The 16,530-nt window shown below is 42.9% G+C and overlaps 1 protein-coding gene across 1 annotated transcript in view; it reads right to left on the bottom strand.

Moving 5' to 3' along the window:
* The window catches only part of pcloa (piccolo presynaptic cytomatrix protein a), a gene marked incomplete at both ends in the record, with an annotated part of 52,298 nt that overhangs the window by 14,082 nt on the left and 21,686 nt on the right, over nt 1-16,530 (bottom strand). The window contains 7 exons of the mRNA XM_080518149.1: nt 2,644-2,769; nt 3,749-3,824; nt 4,001-4,083; nt 4,902-4,949; nt 6,583-8,647; nt 8,913-10,417; nt 10,734-14,760. Of these exons, the coding sequence (XP_080374275.1) occupies nt 2,644-2,769; nt 3,749-3,824; nt 4,001-4,083; nt 4,902-4,949; nt 6,583-8,647; nt 8,913-10,417; nt 10,734-14,760 (7,930 nt within the window). The remainder of the gene's footprint in view (nt 1-2,643; nt 2,770-3,748; nt 3,825-4,000; nt 4,084-4,901; nt 4,950-6,582; nt 8,648-8,912; nt 10,418-10,733; nt 14,761-16,530) is intronic.

Genomic DNA, 16,530 nt, shown 5'->3' with positions numbered 1-16,530 from the left:
TGAAGCAGATCTCTAAATATATGATGAGAGAGTACTTCAGCGTCTGAAATGGAGCCTCTGCTTTGAATCACAGTGAAAACAAAGCTTTGGTTTTTACCCTGTTGACAGAAGCATCAGACTGGAGATACACACAGCAGCTCTGTGAGAATTTCAAATCTAATCAGTCACCCAAGCTTCTTCAGCAAGGACAAACATTTCCAAGGAGGGTGTCACTGTTTATTTAAACGGTGAAGGTGTAAGTCTACATGGATCCACCCGACACTGCAAACCCACCGCATCCTCCCAAGCAACACCCTGCACACGGGCGGGACTTACACAGCTTGAAACAGCTCATCCAGAGGGTCTTCTGCTTGCGATGATACTCCCGAGCTGCGTGTGGCAGTAACAGAGAGGCTATGCTGTGGTTTGATAGTTTGTTTGAAACCTGCAATAGTCATTGGGTCCATTGCATTGGCTACCGTGGCGTCCACACACATGCACGCGCACTGTCCTCCTGTGACACTAAGCTTTCACGGCCGTTGAATCTGACAACATTTTTCCATATTCACACGAGAGAGTGAAAGCGCCGTGTCCTCACTGACAGCGCCAGAGTGCTTTGCAGCCTTTCTGCTCAGCGTTGATGGCGGCGTTACGTGTGCCATCGTGGCTGAGTTGTCCCCGCAGCCGACAACACCACAGATGAATCGCGACTCTCGGACTGAGGCAGTCCCCAGCAGTATCAGCCTATAACACACACATCCTCCTGTCCGAGTACATTATACAGGAGACACTCCAGTTTCCTACCCACAGCCCGGAAAACATGCATTTCAGGCTAAATTATGTTAAATTCCCTGTCGATTGTGTGTGTGTGTGGTTGTCTGTCTCTTTGTGTTAGCACTGTGTTCGACAGCCCAACTTAAAACATTATAGATCAACAGATAATGTTATTCGCCTGCACTGACCTCAGTAATTTTATTTGTGCAGTCATTAGCCTAAATTTAACATTGTAAATTAACCACCAAATGCTGGTTGCTAAAAAAAAAAAAAAGATTAGCCCAGAAGCATAGCTATGGAGCACTATAGTATGAATATAATAGCGTTAAGCTCAAAGCATGACCACTTCAAATCACTGTCATACTGAGCCACCAGCATGCCTCCACATCTTCATTTTTCTATGCAATCCACTTTTACTTTGATTTTTACGAGAATGAAATTTACATTTTATTTATTATTCGTTTGATATTAATATTTCTTGTCTGTCACGAAGGAACACCCCTCCCACTCATATCGCAATGATGATCTCAGATAAAATTCTTTGACTGTCTGTTTAAAGAAGTGGAGAGAAGAAACTGACAAAAAAAAAAACTGCCACGTAACAGGATGAAAAGGGAAACGGATGGAGACACAAACAGGAACACAAAGTGGCTGTACTCACACACCTCCACACGGCACAGGCAGATGGAGACACACACGCGCACGCACGCACACACACACACACACACACACACACACACACACACACACACACACACACACACACACACACACACACACACACACACACACACACACACACACACACACACACACACACACACACACACACACACACACTGGGTTTGGCTGTCTCTCTGTTTCTCTCACTGCCCACAGATCACCCGTGTGGCAGCTCTGTGAAAGGCTTTGGCCACAGCTTCACCAATTGTTCCACATCCTCTCTGTGACCACGAGTATCCACGCGGACTGACAGGATGATGGGGTGAGCTGCTCCCGGACTCCCCCACGTCCACTAATAATACTTCTTTGAAATGTGTTGCTGTTAATGTGCTGCACAAACCTGTTTATCTTATGGTGGTGTCAGTGACAGTTGTTTATAGACGGGAAACCATATAGTACATAACGGTCTGGATAAAATGGTTACCGGGCACTCAGGGAATTAAGCAATACTAAGACCAGTGGGACTGAGCGACTTTTATAGTGTTGTGCAAGTAAATGTTTTTGTCCATGGGTTAGGCTTGGGCAAGGCCAATGCAAATTACATAAACAATCTGAGTATTGTGTCTGATAGTCACACAAAATAGTACAAACGATCAATGTAGCACACCTCCCTTCATGAATATCAAAAAGCAGATGTGTGTTCCAGATCACACAAAATACATTACTGGGAAAAGTTTGTGTAAGTTTGTTTTTTGTCCATGTACAATGTAATTTACAACTTAAAATATTTGCTGTGTTTATCATTTAGAACCAGGTCCACTTTTAGCAGAGATGCTGCAGTAAGCAAAAAGCATTTAACCAGCTCGTTCACGATGACTTAGTTCACCTGACCACATTTTAAGATATTCCTGAGGCTGTCGTCCTTATTCTTTATCACATTATAATATGTCATTGGTAAATAGGAAATAAAAATGCGTAACTCTTCTAGAGTTAGAGATTTTCAATGCTAAATCTGCTTGATTGTTATATATTGTCTGTAAATGTTACACCAGTCGTTCAGCACCAAATTTCTTCTATAATGTGTTGACAAAGTGAAAGGGATAGTTTAGTCATAATTGCAGGAAATTCGATGAAATTGTTGTAGTGATATGGTAGTATTAACGGAATCCTAGCTCATTCATAAGGCAAAAGACAAAAATGAAACAGTCTTCAAAATCCAGACCTTACCTTCAAGGATCTTTCCTGTTTGTTCTGCGGCTCCACCAGGCAGGACTTTAGCAACGTAAGCGCCGATGTCCCCGTTACTGTCAGGTACTTCTTTTCCTCCTACCACTCGAATACCCAGTCCATTTCCTGTTTGGGCACAAAGATCACAAGCAAATCATTGGCAAAACAAATGGGTTTAATCTTCACCTCCCGCATCGCGTCTTGTTTATTTGAACATGAACAGATACACACACTGCAAAAACAAAACCAAATTGCACTTTTGGAAGCTGAATAATTGTTTAGTTAGTCAAATAGGAATTCAAAATATTGCATATCTAGAATAGTTTAAAGGCAAAACTCGCTCTCTTTCATATAATGTCCAGTCAAGGTGGCTGGAAGTTAAGGTCAAGACGTTCTGCAGTGATCTTTGCCTTTGCAGATGAGTTTTGCAGACAGAAGGAAATATCAGTTCTCAGTTACTCCTGCATGCATACAAAGCCTCCAATTACATAAACACAGAATTTTAATGAAGAACTTAATATCACATCATGACGTATCTTTTGTATAAGAAAAAACAAAATAACCAAGAACAAATGACTCAGGAAGCATTTGTAAACAAAATTCTTCCTTTGTCGGATGTTGGTTAATTGCGGGAGATAATCTTGAGCGTGAGGGAAGTGCCATTTTGAGCATGGCAATGAGTGATGGGTGTGGAAAGGAGCCAAATCAAAAGGAAAGCCAGGAAATGAAATGTCTGTCTACTTTGAGGAATGATGCAATAGAACGTAATGGAAGGGAAGTGACGGGCCACTTTGCTGAGATCTGACATGAGAGGATAGAATAATTAAGATGCACAAAGCAAACAAATCATGTCTTGGAAAACTAATTAAATGTTTAATAGTGTGCCCGTCTTTAACTATACATTAATTTATAATCTGGTTTTATTTATGTTTAGTCAAACAAGAACAAATTCAGTGATTGAGGCATAGTTGAGGGTGTCAGTAAACATCGAAGGCCATACAATTTAATTAATGGACAACAGTCAATAACAAATTAACTTGTAAGACATGCCTCCCCAAAAACCTGTTATGCCTATATTTAGCATACTGCTGGAACATTACTTTACCTGAGACACTGCGGTCCTTTGGATCCCTCTGCAGTTTGACCCTGAGGTGAGGGAAGGGGTAGTACGGACCTTTCCCCTGTCGCCCATACACAATGCGAGATGTTAATCACTTATCACTTGTGTATGTACCACACAAACATGTATCATGGTGATTGAGCGAAGTTGCATGCATTTTCATTGACCTTGTTGTAAGATAAAACCTGAAAACATTGCCTCATTGCATGCGTGTGAGAATTAATTTTATTTATTCACCTGTCTCTTCTCATGTCCATTGTCTGACCGTCCATCTCGCGGTTTGTCAAACCAGTCGGTCTCCTCTCGTCTGAGGTGGTAGGCTTCAGGGATTAAAAAAAAAAAAAGACATGGGCCACTTCAAAACCACTCAGAAAGGCGAGACTTTTATCCCATTCGACAGAAGGAGTTTCAGGTCATGTAACGATATTTGCAGGTCAATTAAAAAAAAACAACCAAAAAACTTTGTATTTGTGGGCAATTAGAGAAAATAGAAACAGGGTAAAACAATGAGAAGAAAGTAAATTGTGAATTTTTCCAGCATTCATAAAGTGTCAAAGGGATGTCAAGCAAAAGAACATTTTCAAAGGTACTGTGATGTAAGCAAACGAGGAAATGCAGTTTGAGTATCTAAACCTATTGAGCTAAAGATATTTATGAATGAAAATGTTAGTGATGTATACGTACAGTTTGTGTATGTATGGAGAGATTTATATGTATCTGTGGATGTCTTCATTTCATATAAACTACTCACAAAAAGTAATGAGAATCATGATTGGTAGATTATTTTCGTGTTCTAACAATGCTTGTTGGCAATACATCTCATTCAAGTCTGTTTATTTCCTTTTCAAATGGCTCCACATCTGTAAGGAACATGGACTTCTGGGTTCACCCATGACATCTCCACACAGTGTCCATTTAAAAGGGAAACCAAAAAAAAGAAGAAAGAAGCATTGATACATCTACCGAACCAAGATTTCTTTACTTTAAGTTCAGAGTATATTTCAATTCCCAATGTTATTTTCATTCACAAAACCTCCCCAAAATGAATTCATCATGTTTGTTGTGAAGTGTACTAAATTTGTGGTGCAGGTTAATATATTAGTTAATGGATAACTAGAGAACTTAACTAATACTCTACCATTGGTTGCATCGTCTCTGTTCAAAGCCATCAGGGAATCATTTAGGGCTGGAATCAAGGCAAATGGGTTTACATTTCAATATAATGGAATACATATGAATCTATTTACAAGTGGTTATGTGGCATTCAAAACAACTTTAAACATTGAAACCAAACAACTAAGCAACAGTGCTTTCATTCATTTCTTCAGATTAAAAACGGCACAATGTGCATCTTATTCCATGAATGTGATCTGAGCTTGGAAGTGGATGAGTGTCTTGCCGAGTTAAGAGAGTACTTTTCAACAAATTAATTATTTCAGTACAATTCAGTCATGCATGCATAGGAGGAGGCAATGTCTTGTCTTGATCTATTAAAAGTTTTTTGGTTTTTTTCTGCTTGGTTATTGATGTGCAACTTAGTTCCATTCAGTTGTTTTACACCATTGAGGTCAACTGGGCGTGTCACACTCTCAGTAGTGTTTTGGAAAACTTTCAGGATTTAGCATCACCCAAATGTTTGTTCTCAGATTAATGGTTCATTTTTGTCAACAAATTTCAATAATCTCTATTGTTTATAAACAAAAACATTGAAAAGGGTCAAACAACAAAGTTTTTTGATAAAATCGAAGCATGTTTACCTTTATAAATACAATATAAATGAACTGTGTAGAGGGGAAACAGAGCACACATTTCATGCAACAGAAAGTACTCACAAAACACTAACTAATATAGTAAAGAGAAGACATGCAAAGTGAACCTTTACATTTATTACACACACAAGTGCAATCAATTATCATGCATTTCAAAGTACTGTGACAACAACATCCAAAGTAAAGAGTTTTCAAGGAATAACATTCTAGAATAATATATAAATTATCAATATGAATCAATAGGTATTATAATCAAGTACACCAACAACAATAACCATCAACAATAAACATTTACATTCATACAAATTTAACTAATCTACTGTTGTCTTTGTTGTTAAATAGGACATAAGGTTTTTTAACTGTCTCAGTTGTCTGAATGCCAATTATACAAAATCTTCAAGTGGGAGAGGCACTTTTCAGTGTATCATTTGTCGGGAAAAGACATTTTCCACAACTAATTCAAGTTTTATAGATCTACTTTGGTACTGTGACCGAGGCTTTGCATACTAAGAACATTTCATTTCATTCAAACCATTAAAACTGCTACCAATAACAACTTCTTCAAACAAGATGCAGTGCTACAATTATAGAGACGCTGTGGAAAATAAAAAATCTACAAGTGAGCAACTACTTTTTGGTAGTTAAAGCCTCCCACAACAAAAGCTTAAACAGGAAGTTAAAATGTAAAGTGTTTAACTAAAATATGAACACACTACACAATATCTGGAACCGAAATAGACTTATGGTGCATGCATAGAGATACATTCAAGTCCCTAAAGAAAGAATAAAAGGCATGCACGCACACCACATCACCACAGCTTGATGAAATGTACACCAGAAACCAGAAAAAGAAAAGAATGTACATTCACAAAAATGGGACATACAAACAGAAATCTTTCACCGACACAAGCAGAGTTTGAATCCTCAAACACAAGCTCAATATTAAACACGTTAAGACTGAAGACATGCAAAACAAGGAACAACCAGAAGTGCCTAATGACAACATAATGAACAGGAGAAGCATGACAATGTGACATGTCTGTGTTTTACCTTCACTATCTGACATGGTGCCCTGAAGGTCATCCAGCAGCACATAACCTCTACCTCTCGTTGGCTCCTCCCTGATTTGCTGCTGTTGGGAACCCTCCAAGGACAAGCATGAACCAAACTGGTCCCTTGAATCAGCTGAGATTGGGGGCAAAGGTCCCGCTGAAGCACGCGCCATGCCCATAGGCTGGCCAACGGGACTCAGTGGACTTTCTTCTTCAGAGTTTTGTGCCACTATGGGTATTCTGCCCCGGCCACTTTGCACAATGGGAAGGCTTGTGGGTTTAGTGCGACCAGATGGGGTTTGATAACTTGGTACATCCCCAGATGCTTCACCATCTCCTTTTAGCCTTAATGAAGAGCTGGATGGGTCCCGTTTGATAGACAAGTCCAAACCATAGCAAGAAGTCGGTCTGGATGAGGGTCTTGACCGGCTTCCACTTGGATAAGCAGAGTCCAAACCTAAGCTCTGGCCCAAGTTCAGGGAACCAGCCAGATTGGCACCCAAGGTAGACCCAAGGTACTTTTGCTGCTCTGCAATATTCTTACGAAGGCCGAAGGTAATCTCATCCTGCATGAGTCGGCTTGATCTTGGGGATGCACTTGTAGATCCAAGATAGCTGGTAAAGTCTGTCTCCAAACCTCTGCCGTCTGTAATGGAGGAATACTTGGATGATATTTTAGGATCCAGAGGCTGAGTCTTGTGTTTTTGGTACAACATAGAAGTTGGAAGTTGTTTTGCTGCCTGCTTCTCAAGAGTAAGTCGACTGATGCTGTACTTTTCTGACTTTGGATAATGTCTTTGGGAGTAACTGGAGACACCAGAGCTTGGGGTATAGTAGTGTTGGGAGAGACCGGTCAGTTGTTCTAGATTTTCTGTCCCACCTGTACTTCTCCTAAACTCTTGCTTCAGCTGCTGTTTCAGAAGTTTTAGTTCATAAGGTTCCTCCATTGTATCCTCTTCATCAGGTGTCTTATCAAAAGTATGCAGTCGAGAAGTTGATCCCAGGTAGTCAGTGGATCCCAAATCTGCAGCACTCCTACGCAGGAGCTTCTCTGCTTTAGCCAGTTCCCTCTCAGCCAGACTATAAGATGAAGACATACCCGTGGACCCCTTTGCTAGTTCTGCAGCATCTTCCAACAGCATGTAACTTCGAGGTGTGTGGTGATCGACATCGGTGTAGTAGGATTCCGAGACAGTTGACATCGGGCTACCTGCCAAACTTCCTACTTCCAAGGCTCGTAGGTCAAGGTGGTTACCATATTTGTCATACTTGACACCCAGGTAAGGAGATGACACTGGATCAGGCTGACGGCTAATGACATCATATTTAGTTGAATCCAGCTCTGAAAGGAGAGCAGCTTGCCTAGCAGCTTTCTGTTGCAGCAAAAGCATCTGGTGGTAACTCTGCTGCTGGGAGCTGGTGAGTGAAGGGACAGAGGAGTAGATTGAGTGAGACTGATATGACTGGGGGGCCTGGTAAAGAGACTGCTGGTACTGACTTTGATTGTATTGGTACTGGGAGTATTTTCCATACTCATGCTTAGTTTGAGGTGGAACAAAGTCATCCAGCTCTGACTGAGGAGCTGTCCGGGGACGTTCCAGACCATGAGTTTCGATCTCCTCATCCTCACCACCTCGCACACCTCTAGTCTCACGGATGTTACTAACCTCACTGTCTGACATGTAATCTCTGTCCTCTGCAACACTCTGTAAGTACGCTCTTTCTCTCTTTTCTCTCTCTTTCAGCAGTACATCCTTCCTACGATTGATGCCCATCTCCAAGTACCTAAGCTTTGCATCAATCTCTTTCTCTTCTTCATCTAACTCTGCTTGTCTTTTGCGGAGCTTGGAAGACTCGCGCTCCACCAGATCAAGTTCGCGGTCAATGTCTTGTAGGATCTTTGCACGAGCCATGTTAGAATTACGGCACATTCTTCGACGGGCTGAACCAGTACTGTATGCTGTCTGGCTATTGGTTGTGGTCTCCTCCTCTGACGGTGGATTAGGGAGAGTCCTCTTCACCTTCTTTTGAGTGCCCGTTGGAGTGCCACCTGTACTCTTTCCCTGTCAGAAAAAGGTAAACTATTAGTCCAACAGTAATTTTGGCATCAACTCCACTTTAAACAATGATTATTGGGGGGGGGGGGGGGGGGGTAATCTGATCATTGAATGCACACACCTAAGTGCACACATCTAAAGTGATTTTAAACCATCATAAAAGTTTTAACTTGAACTGAATTTTCATTTTTGAAAGTTCAAATCAACAGATTTTTTTTGTTCTGGAATTTTTTATGTCAATGATAGTGAGAGATTTAAGTGATATACTTACACCATAGTTTTCAGATGTTGCTCTTTCTTCTCCGGTTGGGCTCATGGGCTTAGGGTCAGACATAGATCGCTGCATGGACTTTGGAGAGGTTTTTAAAGGATCTGCACTTCCTCGTAGCTTTTGCGGACTGGTATCACCCAGTGATTTATCATAGGACACAAATTCAAGGGATTTGCTTGGTGATATACAGGGAGAAATAGGAGAATAGAGTACTTTAGGGGATTTAGGAAGTGCTTGAAGGGTAGATGAATCCGTTTTGAGACTAGGTGACTGGCCTATTTCTAAGGGTGTAAGTCGTTTCTTTGGTGAGGTCCTTTCAGAGTCAGAAAGCTCCATTCTGGTGTCCATTCTAATATTGCCCTCTGCATCTGTTTGTATGGAAATCTCTGTATGGGCTTGGAGAGACATTTCTGACTGCCCACCCCTGTCACCCCTGGAAGTGCGTGGCCGGCTTTGTCGGCTTCTGTTCTGAGCTTCCCATTCCTCTTGATCCTCGTCATCAGTCTGCACACAACTGTCAACACTTTTTTTAGCACTTCTCTTTTTTCTTCCAGCTGTGTAAGCTTTGCTCACTGCTTCATCCTCTTCATCTGTTTGGCAGCCACTATCCGTGATCTTTCGGGACAGCACTGTGCCGTCAGGCCCCAGGACAACTGCCTCCTGTATGCCATGCCCTGGTATGTCCCCACCTGGGTACATCTGACGAAGCTTTTGCTCCTCCAGTTGCAAACGAAGCTGTTCTTGGAGTCTCTGAATCTGCTCAAGCTGCTGTTGCTGCTGGGCATACGTTTCTTTCTGCATCATAAGGTGAGCCTGCCGTTCCTCTTCTTGCTGATTCAGTATGTGCTGCTTCATTGCCTGTAGCTCTTCCAGTTCCTTCTGCACCAGGAGCTGTTCTTGTTCACGGAACCGCTGGATCTCCTGCCGCTCCCATTCCAATTCCTCAGCCAGGCGCTGTTGCTTTAGTTTCTCCATTTCAAGCCTCTCACGCTCTGCTTGATACTGGCCATCCCCGGGAACCATGGGTGAAGACAGAGCTTCCAGTGAAGCAGCAATGGCTTCTAAGGATGCATCAGTGTAGGTGTCAAGGGATAATGAAGTCATTGCTGTTGTCGAGGCATTAACACTGGCATTACCACCTCTGGAAATTTCCAGATTGAGCGGGGTATCTCCTTGTTCTTCAGGGTTGGTGAGAGTGGACAGAAAACTATGGGATCGTGTTATTGGCAAGCTTTGAAGGTCGGAAAGGGAAGGCATGGTGTCGCTGGTATGCATAGTTGCCAGGGTGTTGTATGATGTACTAAATATGGACCCAGGCTGGGTGGTAATGGCATATGTAGATGGAACTGGTGCTGCAACAGAGGAATAGACAACTCCATTTGATGACCTCAGAACACTGCTTGTACCAAAGAGTGTACCAGCAGCACTTGTGTCTCTGGCTTGGGAATAGGGTGGAATAGTCATTCCTGCATATGTGCCTTTCTTGGAGTAGTCAACAGCTTCACCTGTCAAGAGTCAAGAACATCAGTTTCAGTTCCAATACTTAAGAGAAATACAATTTTGAAGCCAACCATGCCTTATTTGAATTAGGAAAAAAAGAGAACCAGACGAAAGAAAATCCAATGTTGAAGTGCGACAAGAAGGACGGCATGCAGACACATGCAAAAAAGTCACAAAGAAAGGAAACAAAAAAAGGCAAAATGTCCATGCATAACAAAATGAAAAGCAAAAATAAATTAAAGATGCTATATTAGCCATGAATAAGTGGAAGAAGTTCAAAGTGACATTTCAGCGATAGGTCTGCTATGTCACTCCACTGACCTGCATCAGAAATCTTTGCTGAGGTAAGATCTACGGCACCTTCTGTTGTGCCACTGAAATTATAGCTATTCTTACTCTTGTAGAAGAACAGGCCAGCTTCTGCTAGGTTTGTGTCTGACATTGAAGGTTTTATTCCACCAAGCCCTCTCATCCCGTAAGGTGATCGATCATATTGATAATGGTCATCACGATATCCAAAACGGTCTTCAGGCAGTGGCGTGGTAGGTTGTTGAGTAGTGCAACTTCCAGCAAATGGGAGCTTGTACACGTCACAGCATACAGCTCTTTTGCCGGCAGTGAGATCCACTGGCTTGCCATCATCTGCGATTACTGCTGTAACCACTTCTGAAGATCCTGCATCCACTGATACCACAGTGTTGAATGGTTTTGCTGTGCTGAGGTCAACAGCTCCTGCCACTGTAGACGTGCCTGTAGTTAATCCATTGGCAACACAACCTGCAGCAGATGGGGGAGCTATTGTGACAGGCATGGATTGGAAGATTCCTCCACCTGTGCTCGATCCAACTGATAGATTGATAGGGATCTCAGTGGAACCGTTGGTGGAGGGCTGAGAATCAACTGGCCGATATATAATCTGTGAAAGAGGTTCAAATGACTTGTTTTTTGTTAACTGAAGGGGCACTGATGATGTTTGAGAGGTGTCAACATCACATCGTTGTACTGTGGCAGAACAAGTTACGATGGTGATGCTGTCGGTCACTATGGAAACAGTAGATGATTCAGCACTGAGGTTGACCACGGGTGACTGCACAGCACTGTTATGACGACTAACATCAGTTGTAAAGGACTGCTGTCTTGAGTCTGAGCCAGTAGTAGACAAATCCACCCCGTTCACGCCTGATTCTGGATCCATCTTCATAGTCCTAAGATCTACCACATCAGAAAGTTGAACAGTCTGTCCATTCTGTGCTGCCAACTGAGGTTTCGATTTCTCTAATGATGTTGGAACTCCATTAGCCCGAGGAGCTGGCACTGGAGGTGGTGTCCTTTCATGAACCACAGAGACAGTGGTCCTTTGAACTTCTGTGGTGACCACTTGTGAAATGAGATTCGGCATAACCACTGGTGGCTGTGCTGACGCAGATACTGCCTCAATTATATGACAAGAACTAGATACATGTTTTTCTGGGCCAAAAATCTCTTGACTTTCAATAGATTCTGAAACACGTGTATATGCCAGAGGCACCCTGGGTGTTGTAGGAGGTTGCTGTGTTGGCTGTGAATAGGAATGAGGTTGTCGATAACTCTCAGGCTGTCCCTGTCGTGAGGGAGATGCTGGCCCAGGGCTAGAGGGAGCATGAGTTGTGACACTCTCCACTGGAGAGCTGGGCTGAGATGGCAGTGTGATGACTACGTATGTATCGCGGAGGTTGCTCGCATATCTTGGAGAAGAAGGAGACTTTGGTGAGGGCTGAAATGGTTTACTTTCCGAAGATGGGCTTAGATTGAGAACAGTGTCATGAGAACCTGTTGGAAGTACTGTAGGTCTTGATGGATGTGGGGCATGGGCTGGTGAAGAAGGCTGTGAGCCAGGCTTTGGTGCAATTGGCGGTTTGACACCATGTCCTGCTCTATGACTCTCCCCAATCCCAGTAGGAATGGATGGCTTAGGTGGAACAGGAGGGGGGATATGAGGCTTATATGTTGGCGTAACAGTCTGTCTTGTAGGTGAGTCTTGGACTGTAGTCATAGCGGTCACAGGGGGTGATGCAGCTTGAGGTGGAAGGGGAACTGGGGCTTTCCTTGGAAAGACTGTGGGTTTGGGTGGAGTGGGAGGAGGCAGTGGGGGTGCAACAGGTTCTTCTGCTTTTTCCTGAGAATTAGCCCTACGTAGGACATTTGGCTTTGGGGGCACAGGTGGGGCAGTAGAGACAACACTGGGTACAGTGGATGTGTACTGGGGGACTGTAGAGAAGGGTGACACACTGACAATCACTGGGATGGATGTTGTTGTTATGACACTGGATAAGTCCACAACATTGGCTTGGGATGTTGTAGTTGTGGTGGCTTGTTGATCAAATGGGGAGGATGGAGAAGAGTCAATTACTTTGACTGGCTCAGTTTCTGTTGCTGATGTCATATCTGCAGTGATCGCCTCTTCCTTCTTAATCATGTTCTCATCATCAGAAGACAATTCTCCTGAAGAGCACTGAGTCACTCTCAGATCTGGGATGGGGTGGAGTGCCCTTCGAGATGCAGTAGCTTCCACTTCGGGCTCCTGCTGAGTTGGACTTGTTCCAGGAGTCAGAACTCTTTTCATTAGCTCTTCATAGGCAGTTTCAGCATCCAACAATGGCTTCCCATCTTTTCCGAATGCCACTTCACTGCTTTTGGAGAATATATTCTCAGCGGGTTGTAAAATAATTTCTGGGTTTGTGCTCTCCTTTTTGGGCTGCATATTTTGGAATTCCTGCTCCAACTGCATGAATTCCTTTCTTTTCTTTATCATGTCTTCATAAACCTCATCTGGTGATCTTAATATTTTGGGTTGTGTAGGAATATTAATAGTCTCAGACTCTCTCAAGTCACCTGTTGAATTGTCGATAAGCGATGCATAGGCATAGTCTTCGATGAGCATTCCTCCATAAAGTGATTCTTTTTCTGGTTGAATGTCAACTTTATCCAGTGTTGGAGACTTGGCCCTGAGAATAATTTCTTCATAAGCCTCATCAGCAGATTTGAGTGACTTTTTCTGTGATTGATCAGGATTTTGATCATCTGTTGGGGAGTGAAGACATACTGATGTGGGCAGCTGAAATGTTTTCTGGACTGCAGCAATCTTTGCGGCATGAATTTCAAACCCTTCAGGATCCGATTCAATACTGGGTGAAAAATCAGAGCAGGATGATCGTCTGATCTCTTCCATTTCAGCTTCTTGCCTCAATTCTTCAGTTGGTGAGGCATCTTCAATTGGAGAGAGGTTACTTGGTGTAGTCTTTGAGTGATCTCGTCTTCTCTGAGCTCTCATATCATCTTTGTCTTTCTTGGACTTCTTTCCCGAGCCCTTCTGTTTTTCTTGCTCCCTGAGCAACTCCTCTTCTTCCCTCAACTCTTCTTCCTCTGAGGAATCTTCAATAGTTGGCAGCGTTTGACCGGGTTGTCTGTGTTTGGCTTTTCTATGTTGTTTACCCTCACCAGTACGTATATGGCTGGAACTACTGTCGCTGTCTTCATCCAGTGACGAGAGGGATGTTGGTGATGTTCCAGGGGTGAAGCTCGATGCATGTAGACTGGACGACCCCTCACCTCTAGACCGATCGTCTGGAGAGTCAGTTAGGCTTTCCATTTCAGGCTCTCCATCCTCATTAGGTATACGCATGGGTCTGCTGGTTGCATGCAAATCCATAGTTTGAAATTCACGGATTGCAGTCCCACTCTTAATCTCTTCTTTTGGTTCTAGTTCTTCTACTTTTATATCAGATTTTTCAATTGACATATTGAGAGCCTTGTCTTCATCATCTGGACTTATGGTAGATTTCTTGGTGAGTTTTCTTCCTTTTCCTGATGTGCTCTTTTCAACAGTTTCTGTTTTCTTCAGCTCCCTTTTTTTGTTGTCATCCTCTCGAATCTTTCGCCGTATTAGGTTTTCCTCATCAGATGGTGAAGCGTCTTCATTCTCACTCATTTCCATGATCTGTTTTCTAATAAAATCCTCATCATCCCCTGACATTGGGCTTTCTTTACCAAAGCTTTCACTGCTGTCATCTAGAGAATCCCTGACATCCATGGGCACAAGGAGCTTTTTCTTCATGGTGGTCTGGTCATTAGAAATGTCTCTGTCCTCTTCCGAGCTTGGTGAATCAGGTGAGAGCGGAAGTACCTCTAATTTACGTCTCCTCTTTAGAGTGTCTGTTTGCTGCGCTTCTTCTAAAGGGCCTGCCTGGGCCTCCAGAATGGGAAGGACAGTGCTTTCTAGCTTTGATAGGTCTGATGGGCTGGTGGGACTTCCCTCCTTGACAGGAACTTCTGTCACTCTTGGCTCTTTCAGTGTCTCCACTGCTTTAACCTGATAGAGGAACGAAAAAAAAAAAGTTAACTATCACAATATCACAATATTAATAAAAATGTTAAAAGTTGAACTTTTGTACTCATGAAACTCAAACTCTACACATACTATATTACACACAGTACGATCTCTGTATAATTTTGCTGAAGTAAAACAGGCACAGAGAAAAAGGGAAATGTGTAATCTACTGGTAGGTGCTACACACTATTTTCACCTCAGAAGCCGCGTCTTCATCATTGAACTTTTCCAGAGATGTAACTTTGACCTCCTCTTTCTCTTCCATGTTTGTGTTTTCTTCCTTTGAGCCTTTGTCCTGCTCACTGTCTACAGAGGCTGGGATTTCAGGATTTGCTACAAGGACTGAAAATTCGGATACAGGAACACCTCCATTTTCAAAAGCTCTGTCTGATCCCTTATCCTCCTTTGATAATGTTTTCTCTCCCTCATCAAATGCTGCTATACTGACTTTGTCACAGACTAGGCTTGCCGCTGACACTGAAATAGTTTGCTCAATGTTTCCAGCAACAGGTTGCGGCTCATCCTCTTTTTTGTCATCTTTGCCTTTGTCTTGTTTGACTGGCAGCTCAGCCACTTGCTCACCTCTGCCTGTCTCAGCTGATGTTTTCTCCTCTACTTCATGTTGATTGTCAGCAGAGTTGTTTGCATTTTGTAAGCCAGGTTCCAGCTCATTCTCGGCGAGGCTCCTCTCACAGACTCTCGCCGTATCAGATGTCTCACTAATAACATCTACGGCCGATACCGCCTCTACAGTTTGAACAGGCAGTTCAACATTGACCTTTTCTTGCTCTTCAGAGTCAGGATGTGGGAGAACTGAGGGCTTGTTAGATTTATCGTCTGGTTCTACCTTTGTATCTTCAATTGTCTGCTTTTCCTCTTTATGTGAAACATTGTCTTCTACTTCTTTTTCATCACACTTCACTGACATTGCTGTCTCAACCAGACTTTCAGTAGCAGGTTCACGCATCATTTCTGGCTTTCTCTCCATCTGTTTATCTATCAGAATTTTTTCTTTTAGCATTTCCTGGGGTGCAGCGGGCTCTCCTGCTGTTTCTGAATCATTCTTCTCAATAGCAAGACAAGTCTTCTCTGTTTCAGTGCAGGGGATCGCAGGACATAAAACTACTTCCCCAACCTCCTCTGAAGGCTTGTTGTCATCTTCCTTCTCAACAGCTTTTTGTTCAGCTGATTTGCTTTCAAAAGCTTTTCCTTCTCCAGCCTTTACCTCAATGTTACTGTCAGCAGATACATTTGCTTTCATCTCTGATGATGTTTCCTCATCAGCACTGGTATGTATTCCCTCCTTTGCTGTTTTACCCTCTGTAATAGCTTCCTGGGAAACTTTGCTTTCGACAGCACCATCATTTGGTTTATACAGAGCTTTTGTCTCTCCTGCAGGTGTATTACCTGCCACATTGAGTGAGGTACACTGCTTCTCTTTCTCTGTAGGATTGTTTTCCACATTGTTTGTTTGGCTTTCACACTCTGATGCTCTTACTGTGTGTTTTTCTGATACGACCGAAGGATTTATAGTGTCTGTTGCCTTTCCCTGTATTGGTTTCAAATCGGACAGAATTTTGTCGGATGCGACAATATCGACTTGCTCAGCAAGTGGTACAGGAGCAATTGACTCTCGGTCATAGGTGGATTCGGTCATAGATCTTGAGGAAACACCAGGAGTTACACTGTTAGCCTCAGGTCTAGTAGTAATATTGGATTCCTCCTCCTTAGACGCAATGTCTGCTGTCTCAG

Source organism: Blennius ocellaris, assembly GCF_963422515.1.
Source record: "Blennius ocellaris genome assembly, chromosome: 22".
Taxonomy (NCBI): domain Eukaryota; kingdom Metazoa; phylum Chordata; class Actinopteri; order Blenniiformes; family Blenniidae; genus Blennius; species Blennius ocellaris.
The sequence above is the reverse complement of the archived record's forward strand: the minus strand, read 5'-3'. Positions and strand labels throughout refer to the sequence as shown.